Below are 24,185 nucleotides of genomic sequence, written 5' to 3'. Positions count from 1 at the left end.
AAGCTCCTGTGCTCTAACAGTTGGTCTTCGTTCTGAGCTAGGAGAAGTAGGTCGTCTAAATAGTGGTGGAGACGAACCCCCTTGATACGAAGTAGAGCCACAACTGACAACAAGACCTTTGAGAAGACCCGAGGTGACGTTGTTAGGCCGAAGGGTAGACATGTGAACTGCAGATGCTGATTGCCTACCGCAAAGCGGAGGAATTGTTGGAACTCTGTTGCCACTGGCACGTGAAAACATGCATCTTTCAGATCGATTGAAATCATCCAATCTCCCAGATGTATTGATTGTTGGATCGTAATTAAAGACTCCATTTTGAACTTTTCTTTTCGGATAAAGGAATTGAAATGTGTTAAATCTATTACCGGCCTCCATGTACCGTTTTTCTTCTGTATCATGAACAGAGGAGAATACATGCCTCTGCCTTGTTCGTTTTCTGGAACAGGAACGGCTGCGCCTTGATCCAATAAACAGTTCACGTAGGTTAATAGGACCTGCTTTTTCTCTTCTGAACCTGGAAGAGATGTGGGAACAAATCTGAGTCTTGGGGTATTGTTGAAGACCCACTTGTGACCGGAGGAGACCGTCTTGATGGTCCAGTAATCTCGGATTGAGGCCGCCCAGACATGCCCGAAGTGGCGAAGACGAGCCCCCACCTGGCATGCCTGAGCGGGCCCAATCTCAAAAGGACTTTGTGGCGTCCTGGTTGCCAGAGGAACCTTTTGCGGGTTTCTTGAAAGAAGACTGCCTGGATTTCCAGGATCTTGAGAACTCCCGACCAGGTCTGTAGCTGCGCGCATCCCTAGCGCGATCAGAGTTTTGTCTTCTAGGAAAACTGCGTTTCTGATTTTGTAGGCGTCTGTCTTGAGGGAGGAAACCAGACTTTCCACCTGTGGCCCGGGTTATGGCACTATCGAGCTTATTGCCGAACAATGAAAAACCTTCAAACTGAATTCGGCACCAAGCTTGCTTGGAAGCTGGATCCGCCAACCACGGACGGAGCCATAGGGCACGACGAGCTGAGACAGCTGCCAACATAACCCGGGACATCAGGCGGATGACATCAATAGATGCCTCCCCAAGAAAGGCTGATGCCAGCCTGATCTCTTGGATAGGAGAATCCTTAGCTGTTTCAGTAGAGATACCTCTTAAGAACTCATCCACATTATCAGACCAAGATTCCAAAGCTTTGGAGACTGCAGCTATCGCAAGTACTGGCTTACATGCCATTCCTGATGTCAGGTAGATCCTCTTTAACTCCGAATCAATTCGCCTTTCCAAAGGATCTTTAAAAGATACAGTGTCCTCCAACGGAAGCGTTACATATCTTGCTAGTCTCATTAAAGCTGCATCCACTAATGGGGCTGATTCAAGGTGCTTTACTTCCTCTTCCTTAAAAGGATATAGTTTCAAGACCTTTGACTGCATGGAACTTTTCTTGTCCATTTTGCTCCACTCCTCAGAAATGACCTCACCCAGTTCAGAGAGAAAAGGAAAATACTGTCGCTCCTTATTGAGCTGCTTGAAAAACTTCCTCTGTTTTGGGGGGGAAGTAACTGGATCTTCCCACTTCAGGGCCTCTTTAACTGCCTTCACCAAAGAAGGAACTAAAGCGTACTCAAACCCCACGCCAGGATCTTCCAGATCCGATTCGCTGTCTGAAACAGGAGCAGAAGGGTGACTTGGCTGGGAAGATTCCCATGTCTCATGCACAGAACCTTCACCCACTGGAGGGCATAATGGGTCTGGTGGGGAATCACGGGGCTGCTGGGCCTCTCTTTCCTGTAGAGATTCTTTCACAACCCGCCTCACCATAGATTCCAAACGCTGGTCTGCACCATCCCTCTCATCTGCAGCTTTAGAGAAGCAGTGATCACAGAGAGATTTGTCTGTTGGAACAGGAATCCTGCACCCCCAGCATGATTTTCCTGAACTCTCTCTAGAGTGAGATGAAGGGGGGTGAGAAGGATTTTTATTGCGCTGTTCAGATCTGGAAGGAGATCTATGATGGCTAGACCTGGAGGAAGATTGCCGGTGGTGTGATTTTGATGATCCACTTCCTTTATGGGAACTACGGTGTGGATCAGACCTAGTAGGGCTGTGAGGAAAGAAACACAGAGAAGATAGAGAAAGAAATCAACTGGTGTCCTAAAATCCTACTCTCAATCCTTGTACAGGCAGAAAAGCATAACTGCAAACATACCTGCTACAAGCGGGCTGGCCACTAGGGGGCAGTGAGGAGTCCATAGTGTCAATACAATAGGAAGCTGCAGAGACAGATTCACAGGATCAGCTGACTGACAACAGACCTCCACCCCCAGACAATAGAGATTGTCTTACCTTGAACCGCCAAGATAGTAGCCCCGGGAAGTCGCCATATCCCCCACGATCATTCCCAGGGCTCTGAAAGCTTTCCACAGCTTTTAAAAGTGGCGCCCGTGACGTCATCGCCGACGTCAGACGCGAGACGCTCGCGCGCATGCGCGAACCAAGCCTCGACTTCGTATTGGGTCCGCGCATGCGCAGAATGTACGCCGGTACCCGGAAGTCACAGAGAGAGCAGCTGCTAGAACGCAGAGAGCGTCAGCGCCAATCTAGGACACCAGGAAGCAGGAAAAAAACACACAGAGGTATGATACACATAAACACTGCTGCCATATGTGAATGAAATGTAAAAACTTACCGCTCCACCTACGATCACCTGGGCCGAGGAACACCATCCATACACACACACACACACACTGGACTTGGCAGCAGATAATGGTCGCCTGAAACATTAGGCAAACAGACCGTGCGCACATAGATGAACCAATCCAATCTTCAGCGCTACTCTGCTATACACTCCATACCCTGCTTAACAGTCAGGGCGTATCGGAGGAATCTTTGGCACTCGGCATCATCGATCGTAGGGAGGTTTATCTTCAGGTAGGAGAACCAACACCTGGTCCTACGGAGGAGGACAAAAAAGGAACATGGATAGCAGCCTAGAGCAAAGATTTATGGGAGAGGGGGTCCTATTGGGTAGTTATGGAGGCGGAGCCTACCCACACGTATGCTGCCATGGAGCCTGTCAGGAAAAATGCATTAATGTGCCTATATAAAAAAAAAAACATTTGGAATTTTTTTTTTTTTTCTTTTATTATTTTATTTTTTTTTTTTTTTTACTTGCCTCTAAATGCCTGTTGCTAGGGGGTCCCTCGTAGTCTGCCTCTTTCAGTGCCTAGGCTGGTGACATCACTTCCCCCTCGGCACAGGAAGGGCTCAGGTCTGCTCCCTCCCTCTTGTCAATCATCTGGGACCCATTACAGGTCCCAGGTGACTGAGTGGCCAATCACGGCGCGCGGCGCCGCTCGCGCATGCGCAGTGGGTGCCTGGCTGTGAAGCCACAGCCCGGCGCCCACAGTTGCAATGCCGGCGCCGTCAAACGGAGGGGGAGACGAGCGGGGCTTCGATCCCCCGCATCGCTGGACCCTGGGACAGGTAAGTGTCCAATTAAAAGTCAGCAGCTGCAGTATTTGTAGCTGCTGACTTTTTTAATTTTTTTTTTTTTTTTTTTTTTTTTTTTTTTTTTTAATGGGCACTCCTCTAACATTCCACTGATAGAATGTTTTAAAACTTGTCAGACTGCCCAGACCTTGACTGCTGAGAGCACAGAGCAGAGAGAAAATTCTCTACATACCAAAGATTGGGAAACCCTTTGTCAAGATTGCAACAGGGAAAAAGTTGCGATGATTCTTGACGATTAATTGTGCAGCTCTAATATACTGTTATGCCCCGTACACACGATCTGGATCTCAAATTTTCCGACCACAAAATCCATTGTCGCAAATTCCGATCTTGTGTACACAGTTCCGATGCACAAAATTCCACACATGCTCAGAATCAAGCAGAAGAGCCGCAGTGGCTATTGAACTTTATTTTTCTCGGCTCGTCGTACGTGTTGTACGTCACCGCGTTCTTGAGGTTTGGAATTTCTGACAAGATTTGTGTGACCGTGTGTATGCAAGACAAGTTTGAGCCAACATCTGTCGGGAAAAAATGCATAGATTTTGTCGGAATGTCCGATCGTGTGTACGGAGCATAAGAGGTTGAATCTGGTAAATATCATCAGACTCAGATCTTTCTTCTTTCTTCTTTCTTCCTCCTTTTTTTTTTTTTTTTTTTTTTTTTTTAAGAAAAAAAAAAAAAGTCAACTGTTTTTTGCAGAATTTCAAACGGAACTGTAATTTTATTATATGCTGGCTATACAAAAACAATGTCTTCCTTCAAAAAAAAAATGACATTTTAAGAACGTTCATTCGATTTTCGAATAGTTTAGTGGGGTCAAATCGACGTTCGTTTTCAACCACAGTGATGGGAAAATTTAGAAATAATAGTGAACTTCTTGGTCAAAGGAATTTTCACACAGTGTATGTGGTTTTCGTTCAGAAATTACATTAATTTTAAAACAGAATGTTAAAAACAAGTGAAAATTTCAAACAACATTCTTTCATTTAGCGAATGTACAAAAATTTTTCATATGAATTTTTCGTCTGAAAATTGATCCATGTGGCCAGCATAAGGCTCAGTACACACCTATGCAGTTTGCTTTTGATCTGTTTCTACACTGCTTTTTGCTGTGCGTTAAGTACAGTATAGAGAGCCCCAATAGCAAGGTAAAGAAAACTTCTGCCTTTAGAACCACTCACTTCCTGCCCAGGACTACATATCCCATGAGGCATTGCTCCTCACACATTCACAAGTTCTCAGGCACTTACTGACATGTATGGACAGTGTACTGAGCTGTATGTGTGCTGCACTGTATTTCCTGATATTTAAACAAATAATGCATTCTGCATGCAGGCCAACTAATCGGCTGACCGATTAATCGATTATGAAACTAGTAATCGATTAATTGCATAATTGATTAGTTGTCGATTTAGTTGTTTCACCTCTAGAACACACACGTCCTTATTTAAGGTTAAGAAAAAAAAAGATTCACTAGACCGCATCAAAAACACACATGCAGAAAAGCATTGAACGAATGCGGACTGCGTTTCTATGGTGTGAACTGGCCCTTATGGTGTGTTTTTTCATAGGTTATGTGACTCAAAAAGCGTAGCACAGGTGCGTTTATTGATGTGTTCTTGCTTCGTCTTCAATGCATTTCAATGGGGAGGTGTTGTGTTTTTTTTTTTTTTTTTGTTTGTTTTTTTTTTTTTTTGTTTTTTGTTTTTTTTCTGACCAGAAATGCAGCAATCGAGATTTTTAACACAACGGAAGACCAGTGTGAAGACATACATAGAATTTTTAAAGGGATGCATTTTTCTTGAGCTTTTCTTATGCTAAAGGTGCTGATAATGGCCGATATGTTTTATATTAATTTAAATTCATGATATTAATAAAAAGTGAAATAATATAATACAATTTTATATATACAGTGGCGGAAATAATCATTTTGCTTCCCCTGCAGATTGTGTACATTTTGCCCACTTACAAAGAAATGAAGGGTCTATAATTTTGTATCATAGGTGAATTTTAAATGATAGAGACAGAATATCAACCAAAAATCCAGAAAAAACACATAATACAAATGTTATAAATTGAGTTGCAGTTCAGTGAGTAAAATAAGTATTTGATCCCCAAGCAAAAGATGACTTGGTACTTGGTGGGGAAACCCTTGTTGGCAAGCACAGAGGTAAGACGTCTCTTGTAGAAGGCCACCAGGTTTGCACAGATCTCAGGAGGGATTCCTTTCTTCCTTCCTTCCTTCCTTCCTTCCTTCCTACACCCACCCACCCCAAAAAAATGACATGCCAAATGTGGGCATGTCAGGGGGAGGGGAGTGCTTAAAGCAGAAGTTCCACTTTTGGGTGGAACTCTGCTTTAAGGTTTCTTGGCTGTTGCTTGGCAACTCGAAGTTTCAGCTCCCTCCCATACATTTTCTATAGGATTAAGGTCTGGAGACTGACTTGGCCATTCCATGACTTTAATGTGCTTCTTCTTGAGCCACTCCTTTGTCACCTTCAAGGAAAAAAGGGTGACCCCTGGAAGTCGCACATCTATGATGTCCTACTGCGATGAATGGAGTGGCAACCTCAGCCTGGTGTATCATAATAACATTTGTCCCTGTGTCTGTGTAATGTAAAAAAAAACTGCCGATTTGTACCTGTATAAGCTGCACTCTGAGCGCTCAGCTGACATGTCAGCTCCCTTGTTTCTCCAGCTCAGAGCTGAAGTGGGCGGGGCTGAGCCGCCCTGCTGACCTCCAGAGGAGAGAGAGAGAGTCAATCAGCTGAGCGGCGGGAGCTGTTTATATAGGTACAGATCAGCTGAGTTTTTACATTACACAGGGACAGATGTTCTAATGCTACAGAGGATATACGATTTATTATAAGATACGAGAGGAGCAGGGGGGGGAGGGCGCAGCTAAGAGCAGGGAGGAGGAAGACAGAGGACACAGACAGATGGAATCATGCAAACAGACCACGATGTCGGAGGCTCAGCAGCCATGATTATCGTGGTCTGTTTGCAGGGTGGAGGGTATAGCCAGGCAGGATCAGCAAGGTTTTTTAGGGTATAAAGGGGGCCAAATGACACAGCACAAGCACTGCACTGTATAACATGCTTTAAAGGAACAGGATCAGGTGTTTGGTATCCCCCCCCCCCCCCCCAAAAAGAATGCTTTAATTCTATAAAAAAATGTATGGAGGGAGCTGAAACTTTGAGTTGCCAAGAAACCTTAAGGATTTAGAGAAGATCTGTAAAGAAGAGTGGACCAAAATCCCTCCTGAGATGTGTGCAAACCTGGTCACCAACTACAAGAAAAGTCTTAGTTTCTCCACCAAGTACTAAGTCATACTTATTTTACTCACTGTACTGCAACTTAATTTATAACATTTGTATCATGTGTTTGTTCTAGGCTTTTGGTTGATATTCTGTCTTTATCATTTAAAATACACCTATAATAAAAACTATAGACCATTCATTTCTTTTGTAAGTGGGCAAACTTACAAAATCAGCAGGGGATCAAATAATCATTTTCCCCACTGTACTCTTAAAATCTGTCGTCTTCCGTTTCGGCACCAAAATTCCCGTTTGGTGGACCTCCTATAGCAGGGATATATACAATTCGCGGACCTCCAGCTGTTGCAAAACTACAAGTCCCAACATGCCTCTGGGTGTCATGCTTGTGGCTGTTTAGTCTTGCTATGCCTCATTGGACTTGTAGTTCTGCGACAGCTGGAGGTCCACTAATTGCAAATCCCTCTCCTATAGGATAGCAGACAGGTGTGGTATGGGGGTTTTTTTTTTTTTTTTTTTTAATCAGACCTTTTGAGATTGATTTATTAAAACTGGAGCATGCAAACTCTGGTGTAGCTGTGCATGGTAGCCAATCAGCTTCTAGCTTGTTACTAAACATGCACTGTTTTGTTTATATTGTCCCTTCTATTTCTGTATGTGGACGATGGCACTGTAATTGTTTTAACTTAAAAAAAAAAAATGCTTTTTTCCTAAAATAAATAAATATATATATATATATATATATATATATATATATATTTATTCTCTATATCTGTCACATGACCCAGCTCTTTCCCAGCCTGTCTGCAGGGAAACATAAGCAGGAGGAGCTTCTAGTCCTCTCCTGGTCACATGTTCAAAAAAACCTTTTGGAATACAGAGTGAAAATAAATGATATCAAACTTTTTAAATTGTCATACAAATATATTTTAGAAATATATATTGGATATATATCTTTTTTATTATTTTTTGGCAAAAACATGATGTGACATTAGCTATGTCACACCCCTCCAGCCTGTGTCTTATAATAAAAAGGAGGTAAAGCCTCCCTCCCTCAATGTACATAATGGTAATATCCCCCTCCCCATTGTGTTTAGCTGGTTAGTGGGCATGAAGGAGGAGGGAGGGAGAGGGCTGTCATTTACCACTGTGTATACACCCACGTGTGCATCTATAGTGACATGTGGGCATGTACACAGAAGCTAACTGCAAACTGGGCATGTGCAGAGTTGCCACCACAGCTGCAAAATCCCTAGCTAAATTAAGGACATGGACAGGAGGAGGAGACAGAGAACAGCAGGATCAACCAGATTTTTTTTTTTTTTTTTTGCAGAATACAGAAAATGAATCTTAGCGCAGGGGTAGGCATCCTTAAAGCGGAGTTCCACCCAAAAGTGGAATTTCTGGTCATTCTACTCTTTCTCCCCCCCCCCTCTGGTGCCACATTTGGCACCTTTCGGGGGGGGGGAGGGGGGACAGCATACCTGTCTTTCACGGTTATGCTTTCCCCACTTCCGGGAGCCTCATCCGCGGGTATTGACGTCACGGCTGGGGCTCCTCCTGCTGTCGCCAGGTCAGTAGGAGAGAGGAGAGGAGCGGAGCCTCGAGCCTCGGTTCCCTTACTTGCAATGGAGGCGGCATGCGCCCGACAGCTGACGGAAACATCAGCTACCGTGCTGACATCACTGGACTCCAGGACAGGTAAGTGTCCGATTTATTAAAAGTCAGCAGCTGCAGTATGTGTAGCTGATGGCTTTTAAGTTTTGCAGCGGCGCTTTAAAGAGGTGGAGATCTACTTGAAAAACATGGGAGAAGTCAAAGATCACTGGGCACAGTGTCTCCTCCTCACACCTGATTTAAACCTCTAATTGCTGTAATACTGTGTCACATGCATTGCACAGTAATCATGGGTTTAAATCAGGTGGTGAGGAGGCAACATACTGTATAGCTTCCTCACCACCTGTCAAACGCACTCGGATCTCTTTTTAGAAGAGCAGCAGTGCCTAATGCACTAGTAAATTAGTTCTTAATCGCATTCGGCAGCGGCACTCTTAGGGCTCATTCACACGCCAAGTTGGGGGGCAGTAAAACCGTGCGGTTTTACTGCCCCCAATCCCTACCCCCCTTAGCTGCTGAGGCAGCAGCCAAAGGTGTACACATGCCGCAGCAGGAATTAAGCCCTCTGTTGCTTTTGGTGGGTGCTCCCACCTGCCAATTGCGCCCCATTCAAGTAAATGGGTCCACTCTGCAAGCGCCCCTCAATTTCATGCTTCTGTGGGGTACAAAGGGTTAAAGCAGGTGGTGAGACAGCAGCACAACGCTGCCTGCTTTAACCCCTTGTTTGCAATTGCCCTGCAATCTTGTGCAGTACAGCAGAGTGGCCTCATTCACTTGCATGGGTCATGCTTGGCAAGTGCTACACCCACCAACCATGACGGGGAGTATAACTCCTTCTGCAGCATGTGTACACCCCTCGCCACTGCAACTAAAGAGGGTGCGGTTGGGGCGGGGGGGTAGTAAAAACATGTCTTGCCTAATGGGGTTTTTACCACCACCCCCAAATGTAAATGTGAACCCTTACTGTTCTGAGCCCCTTATAAAATGTGCTGCAGTTTACCTGCGAAATTCCTGGGTTAGATGTGCTTTGCCATAGACTTCTATTATATCCTGCAGGAGTGGAGCTTAACCGCTTGCCACCCGCCGGCTGTCATATGACGGCCAGACAGTGCAGCTCTCGTTCTGGGAGGGCGTCATACGACACCCTCGCCTTCCCTGCCCAATAGGGGGCGCGCGCCACCGGCGGCAATCGCGCACGCCTGCCGTTTCACTGGGCACCCGATGCGTGTGCCGGGCGGCCGCGATGTCCGCCGGGCACCCGCTATTGCCCGGTAACACGGCAGGACCGTGGATCTGTGTGTGTAAACACACAAATCCACGTCCTGTCGGAGAGGAGACCGATGTGTGTTCTCAGTATAGAGCAACACTGATCGGTCTCCTCCCCTTGTGAGTCCCTTCCCCCTTCAGTTAGAAACACTCCCTAGCAACATAATTAACCCCTCGATCACCCCCTAGTGTTAACCCCTTTCCTGACAGTCACATTTATACAGTAAACCGTGCATTTTTATAGCACGGATCGCTGTATAAGTGTGAATGGTCCCAAAAATGTGCCAAGTGTCCGATATGTCCGCCACAATATCGCAGTCACGATAAAAATCGCAGATCGCCGCCATTACTAGTAAAAAATAAATAAAAATGCTATAAATCTATCCCCTATTTTGTACATGCTATAACTTTTGCGCAAACCAATCAATAACGTTTATTTTGATTTTTATTTTTTTTTTTCCAAAAATATGTAGAAGATACATATCGGCCTAAACTGAGTAAAAAAATTAAAAAAAAAAAAAAAAAATTGGATATTTTATTATTTTTTCAAAATTGTCGCTCTTCTTTTGTTTATAGCGCAAAAAATAAAAACCGCAGAGGTGATCAAATACCACCAAAAGAAAGCTCTACTTGTGGGGAAAAAATAATAAAAATTTCATTTGGGTACAGTGTTGCATGACCACGCAATTTGTCATTCAAAGTGTGACAGCGCTGAAAGCTGAAAAATGGCCTGGGCAGGAAGGGGGTGAAAGTGCCCGGTATTGAGATGGTTAAAGACACAGAATATAATACAAGTCTATGGCTAAGCTCAGCAAACCCACAGGTACACTGCACCACACCCGCGGTGTGGGGAAACCGCAGCACATCAGTGTGAAAGCAGCCCTATACTATTGTGCCTGGTGTATTGCTTCACACTGAAGATCTCCTCTTTCCTGCTGCTGGCGCCACTCTGGAGACCTCTAGCCGGGATAACCGGTGGAGTGCGGTTGGTATCACTTCGCATGGGACAGAAGCCGGCACTATAGAGGAGGCATCAGCTTATGCGGCTCTTACTCCCTACTACACCTCCTACTTTACAAGTAGTCCCTCTGCATTGCACTCTGATGCTCTGGGATGGCAGGTCAGCAAACCCAGACCGCAATCTACCAGTCACCCAGCCGCGATCTACTGGAAGCTGATTTCTATGTAGAGCTACATCAGATTTTGCACTCTCCAGTTTGAGTTTTACTTTTGTCCCATGCTGTGCACCTTGCATGTTGAGTTTTATGCTTTCTGTCCATCGCATGTTTTCATGTGCATCATGCTGTGTATGTTCCCTTCCAGATGAGGAGAAAGCCGCTGTGGATAACAATGTTTTACGTTCTGGAGTTGGAGTTTTCTTTGAGGGTTACCTCTACCCACCCTCAAGTCCACCCAATGTCTCTGGACCGCAAAGTCCGTCATCCACCAGCCCGAAAGAGGATCGAACAACATCTTGTAATGGGAACTCCCTGGAAAGAATGAAGAAACTTAAAAAGGTGTACTTTTACATTTCCCCAAAGGTGAGTCCTACTTTTCTGGTGCGGAGAGCCTCTCCCATTCTGCCAATGACCTGAACGTCTGTATGTTCTACTGCAGCAACTGTCAGTAAAAGAATTTTACCTTCGTATTATTCCGTGGAGGCTCTTCACTTTCCGAGTATGTCCTGGGACCAAGGTGAGATAGAGACTTCCTGTGTCCTTCACGTTTTATATATCGCACCTTCCTCATATGGCTCTTCTCTGTCCTGTGTCTCTCTCACTTCTATATATCACACCTTCATTGTATGATAGCCCTTCTCTGCCTTCTATCGCCTCCATTATATCACACCTTCCTCTTATGGAACTTTACACCTGGTGCCCAGCCTAATGCCGCTTTCCTTTATGCTATTCCACTTAGCACAACCTACTTATATCTCTTTTGTATGCCTCTTGCTAGGCAAGAAGTCTCAGGTTAATTCCTTGTGGCTGTATTTTTGTGTGCAGTTCCTGTACCTCCCCCCGGACCCTCTGCATGGTCTGCTCTCTCTACAAGTGGACGATGGCCTGCAGCCGCCAATAGAAGTCAGTTGCAAAGACCGCAATGTCATGGCTGCCACCTTCACACGTTTCCTTCACCTTAATATCGGTGAGTTTAAACCCATAGATCCTATGCAGATCTCTGCGGGGTGACATAGGGAGTCGGATCTTTCCAAGGGATGTGGATGTTGTGTTACAGAATGGGTGAGGTTTAGAGGGATATACCAGGTCTGGTGTGGTATAGTGGCGGCAGTATGGGGTTTCGTATATGAGAATAAACCTTTAATGAGCTATGATAGTGGTTTCCAAACTGCGGACGCAGCTTGGAGACCACTATCGCAGCCCATTAAAGGTTCATTCTCATATACTAAACCCTATATTACTTGGGGCATTATTCCTCCCGCTGTCGCCCACTATGGGGCATTATTCCTCCCGCTGTCGCCCACTATGGGGCATTATTCCTCCCGCTGTCGCCCACTATGGGGCATTATTCCTCCCGCTGTCGCCCACTATGGGGCACTATTCCTCCCACTGTCGTCCACTATGGGGCACTATCAGTATTAATTTAGTCGACTAAAATGACTAAAACGTTTTAGTCGAGTAAATGAATACTATTTTAGTCGACTAAAATACGACTAAAACTAACACAATTGAGATGACTAAAATACGACTATTACTACTAAATGAGACTAAAACTAAAATGCCATTTTAGTCAAAAGACTATGACTAAAACTAAATTGCAATTACTGAAATGTACTGGAGATTTTAGTCAACTAAAACGTAGGACATTTTAGTCGACTAAAATGTACTAGAGATTTAGTCGACTAAATACGACTAAAACAATTGCAGAAGACTAAATTGGGACTAAAACTAAAATGCCATTTTAGTCCTAAGACTAAAATTAACACTGGGCACTATTCCTCCCACTGTCGCCCACTATGGGGCACTATGCCTCCCACTGACATTAACCACTTCCCATCAGGGCCAATTCTGGTACTTTGCTCCTAATTTTTTTTGCTAGGAAATTACTCAGAACCCCCAAACATTATATATGTGTTTTTTTTTTTTTTGTTTTTTTTTTTTTTTTAGCGGAGACCCTAGGACAGTGATGGCAAACCTTGGAACCCCAGATTTTTTGGAACTACATTTCCCATGATGCTCATGCACTCTGCTTTGTAGTGGAGCATCATGGAAAATGTAGTACCAAAACATCTGGGGTGCCAAGGTTTGCCATTACTATCCTAGAGAATAAAATGGCGGTAGTTGCAATTTTTTATGTCACATGGTATTTGCGCAGCAACTTTTCAAACAATTCATTTAGTTTTTTTTTCTTTTTTAATTCATAAACCCCCCCACCACAAAAAAAAAAAGTTAGCCCATTATTATTATTATTATTATTATTATTATTATTATTATTATTTTTAATAATAATAACAATAATAATATTTTATTTTTTTGTGTAAAGATGTTAGGCTGAGTAAAAAGATACCCAACATGTCACGCTTTTAAAATTGTACACACTCGTGGAATGGCGCCAAACTTCTGTACTTAAAAATCGCCTTAGGCAATGGTTGAAAATTTTTTAAATTTTTTTTGGCTACCTGTTTAGAGTTTTTTATTACAAGGAATGTAAACATCCCTTGTAATAGGAATAGGGCACGACAGGTCCTCTTTATGGAGAGATCTGGGGTCAAATCTCTCCTTCAGGCTGGATAGCCTGAGATCAAAAAAAAAAAAAAAAAACAGGACGATCTCCGCTTTCCAGCCAAGTACACGGTGGTATTTACAACTGCCGGGCCGGACGTGACGTCCTAACATCACGGTCGGGCCTCCGAGAATCATAGAAATGATCGGGGACCATCCGTTCCTCGGAAATCTCTATGGTCAACTTCCGGCGCTGGCAGATTCCTTCTCCGGCTCGCCGATCGCACGGTGGGAGGGGACGTCTGAACTGCCACTATGATTGTTCTCACGGTGCAGGAAATCTTTGGCTGAAAAGAACAATACCGGGTTGATGCCTCTGGGTGCAGGCATCAGCCCGGTACAACCACTAAAACGGGAGGACGTCCATGCATGCCCTCCCTGCAGGAAGTGGTTAACAATGGGGCACTATTCCTCCCACTGTAGCCAAGATGGGGCATTGTTACCGACCCCAGGACATTTTCTACTCCTATTGATCAAAGTCTGGCCCCTCCTAAAGTCTGAAGGATAAAAAAGTGGCCCTTTGTTTAGAACGTTTGGAGATCCTTGGGCTATGAGATTGGATAAATAGATTTAGATTTTGATGGGGTCATCTTGTGTCGTCTGTTCTAGGTGGATCTGAGACATTCCAGGATAAAGTTGCCTTCTTCCAGAAAGAGCTTAAAAACATCCACTGCAAGAAGAACCGCAGCAAGATAGCCCTAAGAGTGAACAGGCACTCATTGCTGGAGAGTGTGAGTAGCCGTACTTCATTATCACATTCTTATCCTCCCCTCCTGTTGCTGCCGGGGGCGGTCCCCACGCCCTCCCCTCCTGTTGCTGCCGGGGGCGGTCCCCACGCCCTCCCCTCCTGTTGCTGCCGGGAGCGGTCCCCACGCCCTCCCCTCCTGTTGCTGCCGGGAGCGGTCCCCACGCCCTCCCCTCCTGTTGCTGCCGGGGGCAGTCCCCACACCCTCCCCTCCTGTTGCTGCCGGGAGCGGTCCCCACGCCCTCCCCTCCTGTTGCTGCCGGGAGCGGTCCCCACGCCCTCCCCTCCTGTTGCTGCCGGGAGCGGTCCCCACGCCCTCCCCTCCTGTTGCTGCCGGGAGCGGTCCCCACGCCCTCCCCTCCTGTTGCTGCCGGGGGCGGTCCCCACGCCCTCCCCTCCTGTTGCTGCCGGGGGCGGTCCCCACGCCCTCCCCTCCTGTTGCTGCCGGGGGCGGTCCCCACGCCCTCCCCTCCTGTTGCTGCCGGGGGCGGTCCCCACGCCCTCCCCTCCTGTTGCTGCCGGGGGCGGTCCCCACGCCCTCCCCTCCTGTTGCTGCCGGGGGCGGTCCCCACGCCCTCCCCTCTGTTGATGTGGAGATGAAGCTGTTTTCTAGATAATCCCTTTCTCCCTTTTCGTCAGTCTCTTCGAACAACAAGGAACTTTTCTGTATCTGACTGGAGCAAAAACTTTGAAGTGATTTTCCAGGATGAAGAAGGTAGGTTGTGGGTGGAGCAGATGATTAAACTCTAATATGCAATGACATGGCTTGTCTAATATCTTATATTGCTTTGTCTGCAGCTCTGGACTGGGGTGGACCGCGCCGAGAGTGGTTTGAATTGATCTGTAAAGCTTTATTTGATACAAACAATAAACTCTTCACTCGCTTCAGTGACAATACCCAGGGCCTGGTGAGTCCTCCCCCGCTACCTTTTATTCCTATGCTTACCTCTCAAAGGGCCTGGACAGTCCTTCAGCTTCATGTCACCCCATGCACCTCCCTCTGCCAATGTGAGGGTGTGGCTAATGTAAATGAGTGGTTGTGGTCTATGGGTGGGTAGATAATGCGTGCCCCCCCCCCCAAAAAAAAAAAAAAAGTGTTCCCTGTATTTTCTATGTATGGTTATGTTTTTCAGGTTCACCCCAACCCCTGCAGGCCTCCTGGGCTCCGTATAAAGCTGTATGAGTTTGCTGGCCGGGTGGTTGGGAAGTGCCTGTTTGAATCATGTCAGGGAGGAGGATATGAACAGCTGGTGAGGGCCCGATTCACCCGCTCTTTCCTGGCTCAGATCATCGGACTTCGAATGCACTATAAGGTACAACAAGAATCCAAGGGATCATGTTCTGTAGTTTGAGTGGGGGGGAGTAACCATATAAATTTACTAAAGGCATTACTGCACAGGTTAGATAGCTTCATTGCATCAATTATATTTACAGCACTTATTTAAATATGGTTTCAGTATTGTGACTGGTCATGTAGGGTTCAGGGTGGCCATGGCTGGGAAGGGAGATAAGTCCTAGATGTGTGAGGAGATGAGGCTGGATGTGTGAGGAGACGAGGCTCCCAACTCTTAAAGCGGAATTGCAGCAAGGAGGGATATACCATTCACAATGCCATTCTTTGCCTTAATAACCTCTTAGTGACTGAGGGGAAAACAACTGCAACTTTGACATGTGTTTAGTAAAGCTGTACATATAATAGCAACTACTTTTGTGTATCTAGGGGGATTATGCTGTGTGTGTGTTCTGAAAAAAAAATGGGGCTTTCCTTTGGTGGTAATAGGTAACATCTCATGAAATTATCAAAGGAAAACTGGCCCAAATTTAGTGAAAACATTTTTTTTGCTTTTTGAATTTAGCTGTAAATTTCTTGCTAATACCATAATTAACCACCAAAGAACAACCCAAAATAAAATTTTCTGCTCTTGATGATCGCAGCGATACCACATATGTGTATGTTAGTTGTTTTTTTGTTTTTTTTTACCCGTAGTACAGCCCAGTGCACATTTTTTTATTTATTTTTTATTTATACCTAAAACACACTTGCACTAATACAAACTTTAAAGTCCTTTAAAAAAAAAAAAAAAAAATCCTACCCAAAATATACTGAACTTTGACCTTTTTGAACCTAGCACTGACCTAAATCAAACCTCAATCTAGCTATTTTTATATTATATTAAATTATTAATTTAATTTTTTTTTACGCCACACTTTTTTTTGTTGTTGTTTGTTTGTTTGTTTTTTTTTCTCTTCTGCACGAAGAGAAAGATGCAATGTATCTTTCTTTTCTTTCAGAACAGGAACTACTTGGGTGGGCTCCACAGCAGTGACTGATCACTACTATGATAGCCAATCAGAAGCTATCACAGTGATCAAGTGACCCAGAACTTGGAGTCCTTCGTTCCGATTGTTAGTTCGAGACCCGGTGCTCTTGGTGAGACCCCCCCCCTGATCTCAGCCTTGTGTGGCCCGCTCCCAGCACAAAGAGGTACGGGCCCACTTTCGTGAGGCTGCTTGCATACATTTGGTCAGCCGGAAGGGGCTTAAAAAAAAAAAAAAAAAAAAAAAAAAAATGCTGTCCATTGATATTTAGAAGTTATCAGCTGACCCCCAACATGCTCCATATTCCTGCTGTTTCCCAGTTGTTGACTAAGCTCTGCTGTTTTCTTACAAAGGGAATGGCTCTCAGCAGTGTTCATTTCGTTGACTGACTAAAATATTTTCATCTACAAAATTAACACTATTTTAGTCGACTAAAATATGACTAAAACCGAAATTTTGACGTCAAAATTAACACTGGTTATACTGTATATCACAACAGTTAAATCTGTGTCTGTAGTGCATGTTCAAACCTTTAAAGTGTTTGTGAACCCATACATACAAATCACTGCCAGCCCCTCTATTAGAGATAGGCATAGCACACTGTACATGTCTTTTTTTATAAAAAACGAGGCATGTAAATACCTATTTAGAGCTATCTTCAGGCTGGTCGCTTTACATCTCCGATGGATGGCTTCTGCAGGAGGGGCCGAGATCTCCCTCTGACGTCAGCTGGAGAGGTCACATGGCCACTCAGATTCTCCTGCAGTAGCCCTGGGAACCGGCCGAGATTCACGTGACCGGCCTGAAGATCACTCAAAAAAGATATTTACCTGCCTTGTTTTTATAGAAGAATTATACAGTGTGGTGTGCCCATCTATAATAGAGGGGCTGGCTGTGACCATTTATAATTTTTTATTTTTACTAATAGCGGAGGAGGGGGTGGCAGAGACACAGACACAGAGCTGACAGGCAGGGGGAGAGGAGAGGAGAGGAGAGGAGAGGAGGGCTGCAGATGATGGAGGGACTTGCACTGACCACGGTGGTCGGGGCTCAGCAGCCCTGATTATCGTGGTCAGCGCAGAGACAGGATCAGCCAGGTTTTTTTACAGTTTAGAGAGGGGCAGATTACACAGCACAAGTACTGTGCTGTTTAATCTGCTTTTAAGGGAACAGGATCTCCTAATTATTAATAATATTAGTGTTTTGTAAAAAAAAAAATAACAAACACTTTTTTTAATACCATAAATAATATGTTGTTCGATTTTCACTCCAGGAGTTTATATAATTTTGACAATTTTAAAGAAATGCTTAAAGTATTACTAAAGGCAAAATTTTTTCTTTTTCAGTTTTTTGATCGAGTGGAGAGGGATTGGAACCCCCTGTCAGCTTTTATTGCTGTCTGTGCCCCCAACCCCCCCCCCCCCGGTTGGGTAGACTTACCCTCTCTATTTGTCCTGTATACCATTATCATTGAAAGTAAAAGAAAATCCCAAATTTTGGGTTGTCCCCAGAAAAGTATAAGAGGGGAATTCTTCCAATAGGGACAATAGTTCTGGTGACCTGGTGGGCTCCAAGGAACTCCCTTAATCTGCAGAGTTTTTCTCTTGCTTCCTGTTTTGGCTGTGGGACAGGAAGTGAAGGGAAATCTCTCCAATGGAACATAGATGGCAAAAATAAAACTGAAAGGGGTTCTGTTTCTCCCTTGCTCCCTTGTTGTTTTGTGCAGCTGGGCCACTCTGCTGCAGTATATGTGCGGTGGGCAGTCCGGAAGTAGTTTAAATAATGCATTACAATTTAACTAAACCCATTAAATTTTAGTTGACTAAAATGTACTGGAAGTTTTAGTTGACTAAAATTAAAACAATTCAAATGACTAAAACTAAAATGGTATTTTAGCCAAAAGACTATGACTAAAACTAAATCAAAATTTGACATCAAAATCGATGCATAGTTTCCAGAGAAAATGGTAATGTACTGTACAACCTTCCTTCTGTGAGCATGTATGATCTCCACTGCATCCGGTCATGACCTGCGCACAGGCAGGAACAGCCCTAATCACTGACTGTATGCCTGTGTTCCGTCAGATTAGGTAATGGATGTGACGTTGCGTCAGCTGCACATGGGTTTCACCGCTTCCAGGAAGGCTAATCTGACAGAACACCTGCAGTCAGAAGAAGGCAGCGGACATCTTACTACACCCAGCTACCTCTTGAATTTTAGAGTAATTTTAGCAATAAAGTGAGCGGGTATATAGATACATATAGTATATTGACATCTGTGATGCTATTTTTAATGTTTATATTTGAAAGGCTGAAGGTTTAGTGCTGAGCAGTGCAGGGTGTACCAACATGGCCTCCACCACCTTCCTACTGCTGCCGTCCAGCTTCTTTCAAAGTGCAACATGAAAACAGCATCACCGATGTCAGTATACTATATTTATTTATATACGCTCACTTTATTGCTAAAATTACTGTGAAATTCAAGCCATTACTGGGTGTAGTAAGATGTCCGCTGCCGCCTTTTGACTGCAGGTGTTCTATCAGATTAGCAAACCTGGTAGTTGTGGAATGCATGCGCAGCCGACGGAGTTTCGCTTCCGTTACCTAATCTGATGGGTTGCCGATTCTGAGAGAATACCTGCCCACCACAACAGTGAATTCCTATGGTATCATGGGAAGTGTAGTTACAAATCCCCCCCCCCTTCCAGAGCAGAACGTCAGATGTGACTTGCTCCACCTCCCCTATATCTTCCCCCTGGTGCCTGGGCAATGTAAATCTGAATGAAGGAGATGTTCTGTAAAACAAAATCATGAATCGCTTAGTAAGTATAGCATTTATTTTAAACGCTAAACTGATACTAAAGTCTCTTCATTATTTATTTTATTTTTTGTTAAAAATAAAAACAAGTTATACTTACCTGCTCTGTGGAGTGGTTTTGCACAGAACAGCCGGATCCTCCTCTTCTCAGGTCCCTCGCCGGCGCTCCTGGCCCCTCCCTCCTGCCAAGTGCCCCCACAGCAAGCAGCTTGCTATGGGGTTACCGGAGCCAAGCTGCTGCTCTGTGCGTCCATTCAAACACGGAGCTGCAGCTTGTCCCCGCCCCCCTCTCCTCATTGGCTCACTGACTTTGATTAATGGGAGCCAATGGCGCTTGCGGGTGTGTCTCAGCCAATGAGAAGGGAGAGTCCCAGACAACTGAGGCTTTCGTGCAACATCGCTGGATAGAGATGGGGCTCAGGTAAATATTAGGGTGGCTGCCGCACACAGAAGATGTTTTATTTTCATGCATAGAATGCATGAAGATCAAAAACCTTCTGCGTTTAGAACCACTTGTATTGTGAATGGAAAAGGGTGGATAAGGGCCAATATGCCAGTGAGAGCACAGCATGTGGATGAGAAGCAGTATGGGTGGTACACTGACATGCTACACACTTTATGATAATGAGCGATCTTTCTCCCTTGTTTTTGAATTTTAGTATTTTGAGACCGATGACCCGGATTTCTTCCAGTCCAAGGTCCTGTATCTCCTCACTCATGATGTCACAGATACAGATCTGGTCTTTGCAGAAGAGAAATATGGGCGCGGGGGTCAGCTGGAAAAGGTCAGCGTCTGTTCATGTAGCTTGTGTCTGTTGTTCAGCCAGCTTCTAGTAGTAATCATGTAACAGAGGCCTGGCCTGGTAGGACATTCCTATGCGGGATTAATGTACTCTTGTCTGGATTTCTTTTTTTGTAGGTGGTGGAGCTGATTCCGGGTGGAGCTCACATTCCTGTCACAAATGAGAACAAGATCTATTATCTAAATCTTTTAGCCCAGCACCGATTGTGCAACCAGGTGCGGGAGGAGGTGGAACATTTCTTAAAAGGTGAGGGAAATCTGATGAATGTGGGTGAAATGGTCTTGTTCTGAGGCTGCCCCTAAAGCCTCGTACACACGGACCAAATGTTAGGCGACATTGGCCGCTTCAATCAAAACTATCCAATATTCGGCCCATGTGTATGGCAGCTTGATCCGACAGAAGCAGGCCGCGCATGCTGAAATACCAGCAGCCGATCAGCGCTCTCAGCCAATAGCTGAGAGCTCTGACCGGAGCTTTCTGGCGGGGGGGCTGTCCCCCTTTCAGAACACAATAGAATCGCAGGGGAGTGCGCTGTACCAACATCGGATTTTAGTACAGCAGCTCCAACTGGAGCTGTCAGTTTTTAAAACTAGTGGTGTGTATTAGGCTTTAGTGTGTGTACAGTAGAGCCAGCATGAACCCAGTCTGGGGGTGTCTGTTGGGTGGAGCCATCTTGTTAGAAGGCCATCTCTGTGTAAGTTGGAGACATTGTGTTCTGAGCTGTTCTTTCTTCTCACAGGGCTGAATGAACTCATCCCAGACAACCTTCTTGGCATCTTTGATGAGAATGAGTTGGAGGTGAGTGTCAAGGGGTCATGCACTCATGGTCAGGTGGAGTTTCAAGGGGTCATACACTCTTGGAGGGGTGGGGGGGTGTCCAGGGGGTCATGTGCTCTTGGTGGGGGTGAGGGGGGGAGTGTCAGGGGGTCATGCACTCTTGGTGGGGGTAGAAGAGTGTTAGGTGTCATGTGCTCTTGGTGGGGGGGGGGGGGGGGGGGGGGGGAGAGTGAGTGTCAGAGGTCATGAGGTCCATGTGCTGGTGGGGTGTCAGGGTGGTCATGCACTCCTAAATGGGGGGGGGGGGTGTGTCATGCACTCTTGGTGGGGGGAGGGGAGAGTGTCAGGGGGTCGTGCACTCTTGGTGGGGGGGAGGATGTCAGGAGGTCATGCAATCTTGGTGGGGGGGGGGGGGGTGTCAGGGGGTCATGCAATCTTGGTGGGGGGGGGGGTCAGGGGGTCATGCACCCTTTTTGTAAGGATTCGCCTTGGGTTAAATTTGCTAATGTGATGTCTGTTTAACCCCCCACCCCCATTATATAGAGATCATTGTGTGCTACTCTTTTATAGCGTTTATGTATTCACTCTCATAGAGATTACGCTGTGTGACCCCCTCATAGATGAAGTGCAACTGAAGGGGGCTCAGAGTAGAGGAGTTGGCTTGAGGGTTGTTTTGCTTCCAAAATACAGCAGTGGCACACTGCCCAAGGACCCATCAGGATGCATAATCCGCACTCCAGCTGTAGAAATGGGGCTGCACCTTCATACAGAAGGCAGAGTGGGAGTCGGGCTCTATCAGGTACCTACTGCAGAAGTAAATGGAGATGTGTGGCACTCTTCCTGATCCTCCCCCAAGCCTTCTACATTGATGCAGTAGCTTCCTATGGGCGCCTCTGGCATTGCTATTCACAGTGTCAAGAGCAGGGCCAAAGTCATGACATTAGGTAAAGTCTAAGCAGGTCAGATACTGCTTGGTTGTGGCATCAGTATTCCAAAACACGCAACCAGAGTGGTCTGCACATTTTACAGATATCAGACCCAGGCAAAATGTTTAGATGCTTACCAGGAGCTGACAGAACTAAAGCACAGGGCTCCAAACATTTGCTCTGTCTGCTGCATAAAACAGGGCCTATCCACCCCTTGTTGGCACAGTTTGATAGAAAAAAATTACCACCAACATGGGACCGAGGACACCAGTCAACTCAAAATGAAACATAAGGAGGGACTTTTAACTGCCTGTTTATGAAATTCAGAGAGGTAAGTATGCCCTCAACCAGTCGCCTGGTGTTTCTGTTCAGGTGGGTCACTTGTGTATACACAATGGGAACAGACCACAATTTAACATATTCCTTCTCAAAGGAGAAAAGTTCAGACACTCAGGTGGAGCTCAGGAGCCTTTAGGGAAACACTAACAGGCCAGGTTTGCAAGATAATTGAAATACGTCACAGGTGATATAATTTGCTGCTCAGTAGTTGCAGTATGCTAGTCTGCATCTCCCCAAGGTAATACATAAAACCTGGCCTGTTAGTCGGCCCTGAGGACCGGGGTTGATGACCACTGCTTTAGGGTGCTTCCAGTCTCTTCAGAGATAGACAGCTGGAGCATGTTTAGAGCCTTTGCATGCCGGGTGCCCAAATAGTGTAACACACACAGCCAAATAATCTGGATTACAGATGCTGGTTCATTACGAGGATGCAGAGTAATTCCCCCAGAGCCACTAGGGAAGTATGGGCTTGGGTCACCCGTAGGAGCGGGATAGTCTCCTCTGTATCGGTGTGATGACCTGTTACATCCATGCAGCGGTGATGCCGCCATGCGCAAAATCCAGGCAGCTGGTGCTGATGTAGGTTAGGTGGGCAGAGATGACTAGGTCACTGTAGGGGGGGGGTATTGGAAATAGACGTGAGATCCACGTGGTGCTTCCTCCAGGCTGAATGGCAGGAAGTGAAGTGCAGAGAACTCCACTCAAGGAATGATATCAGAGCTTGGTCCCTCAGCATTATTCCTTAATGTGGTAGAATCTGGATGCTTTAGCTTGAACATCCTTACTCATGGAGTGAGGTTTCAGAAACATGGTCACACCTGAGTCTGTGCCACAGCTCTGGACCTGGAAAGGGCTCTGTGGCTAACACATTGCAGGCCGTTATGGAAAGCATCACAACGCAGAGCCCAATGCCCAAAAGTCCCATTCCAGGTGTGCCCCACACCTCCCATTGAGGGTCCAGGTATGACAAATCTAATGCTGATGAAATGTCCATCTAGATAGCTGCTGAATGGAGACCAGCTGAAGCCACAATGTAGTGAAGCATTAAAAGAAAGGCTAGCAAGACTGAAGACAAGATATCCAACTGCCTGGGACACTAAAAACTGAGACCTGCCAGGTAGTGGAATGGTTATACAGAGGCTGGTTTAGGAATTTTATATTTACTAGTGTCCCATTCTCTTCTAGCCAGCTGTATAGCCTGACTGTATCGGACCCCCCCCTGTTGCATATTGATTGATGTGTGTTCTGAGTCATACCCTCCTCTCTGTTTCCTCAGCTCCTCATGTGTGGCACCGGGCACATCGCTGTGCAGGATTTCCAGGCCCATGCTGTGGTCATTGGAGGATCTTGGCACTTCAGAGAAAAGGTAAGCACTTTGTGTAATGTATGCTTGTGCACTTCGTTCAGCATCTGTGCGTACTGTCAGCTGAGATGTGCTTTCATCGGTTTGATTGATCTGGTATGTTTGCCCCGGGCAGGTGATGAGCTGGTTTTGGGCTGTGGTTTCCAGCTTCACACAGGAGGAACTAGCCCGTCTACTACAGTTTACTACAGGATCTTCCCAGCTCCCACCAGGGGGGTTCGCTGCCCTGTGCCCAAGCTTTCAGATCATTGGATCCCCCACCCATGGCACACTACCCACTGCTCACACCTGGTAAGTTTGTGTGCCACTGTGACCACTTAAATGGCTTGGTGTTTGCTGTACAGCACTACAGAATAAGTCAGAGCTTTTCAAATGTTAATAATAGTCTGTAACTTTGGGGCATTAAAGTATAAGATCCTCTGGGGCAAAGACTGCTGTGATTGGCCCAGTTCTCTGCACAGCATCAAGGAATGTGTAAAAACTTCCCCCGCCCATCGGTGATGTCAGTCAGTGCTGCATTTTACTGCCTCGTCAGCGAAGGAGAAAAATGACTTATTTACAAAACATTTTAACAAAGGAAAAAAATTGGTCTTTTTTTCCATATCTATTTATTAGCGAAAATTAAACTCAGTGATTTAAATACCAAAGGAAAGTTCTATTTGTGTGAAAAAAGATACAAATTTCATATGG

General features: G+C 45.5%; 1 protein-coding gene across 2 annotated transcripts in view; it reads left to right on the top strand.

Annotated features, from left to right (window-relative positions):
• The window catches only part of AREL1 (apoptosis resistant E3 ubiquitin protein ligase 1), a 34,898-nt gene that overhangs the window by 9,283 nt on the left and 1,430 nt on the right, over positions 1 to 24,185 (top strand). For both annotated transcript variants that reach the window (XM_073608578.1, XM_073608579.1), the window contains exons 8-19: positions 10,990 to 11,207; positions 11,284 to 11,361; positions 11,670 to 11,811; positions 14,016 to 14,137; positions 14,791 to 14,866; positions 14,950 to 15,059; positions 15,285 to 15,464; positions 19,947 to 20,072; positions 20,207 to 20,336; positions 20,830 to 20,888; positions 23,409 to 23,498; positions 23,611 to 23,786. In XM_073608578.1, the coding sequence (XP_073464679.1) occupies positions 10,990 to 11,207; positions 11,284 to 11,361; positions 11,670 to 11,811; positions 14,016 to 14,137; positions 14,791 to 14,866; positions 14,950 to 15,059; positions 15,285 to 15,464; positions 19,947 to 20,072; positions 20,207 to 20,336; positions 20,830 to 20,888; positions 23,409 to 23,498; positions 23,611 to 23,786 (1,507 nt within the window). The remainder of the gene's footprint in view (positions 1 to 10,989; positions 11,208 to 11,283; positions 11,362 to 11,669; positions 11,812 to 14,015; positions 14,138 to 14,790; positions 14,867 to 14,949; positions 15,060 to 15,284; positions 15,465 to 19,946; positions 20,073 to 20,206; positions 20,337 to 20,829; positions 20,889 to 23,408; positions 23,499 to 23,610; positions 23,787 to 24,185) is intronic.

This window comes from Aquarana catesbeiana, linkage group LG13, assembly GCF_042186555.1.
Source record: "Aquarana catesbeiana isolate 2022-GZ linkage group LG13, ASM4218655v1, whole genome shotgun sequence".
Taxonomy (NCBI): domain Eukaryota; kingdom Metazoa; phylum Chordata; class Amphibia; order Anura; family Ranidae; genus Aquarana; species Aquarana catesbeiana.
The sequence above is the reverse complement of the archived record's forward strand: the minus strand, read 5'-3'. Positions and strand labels throughout refer to the sequence as shown.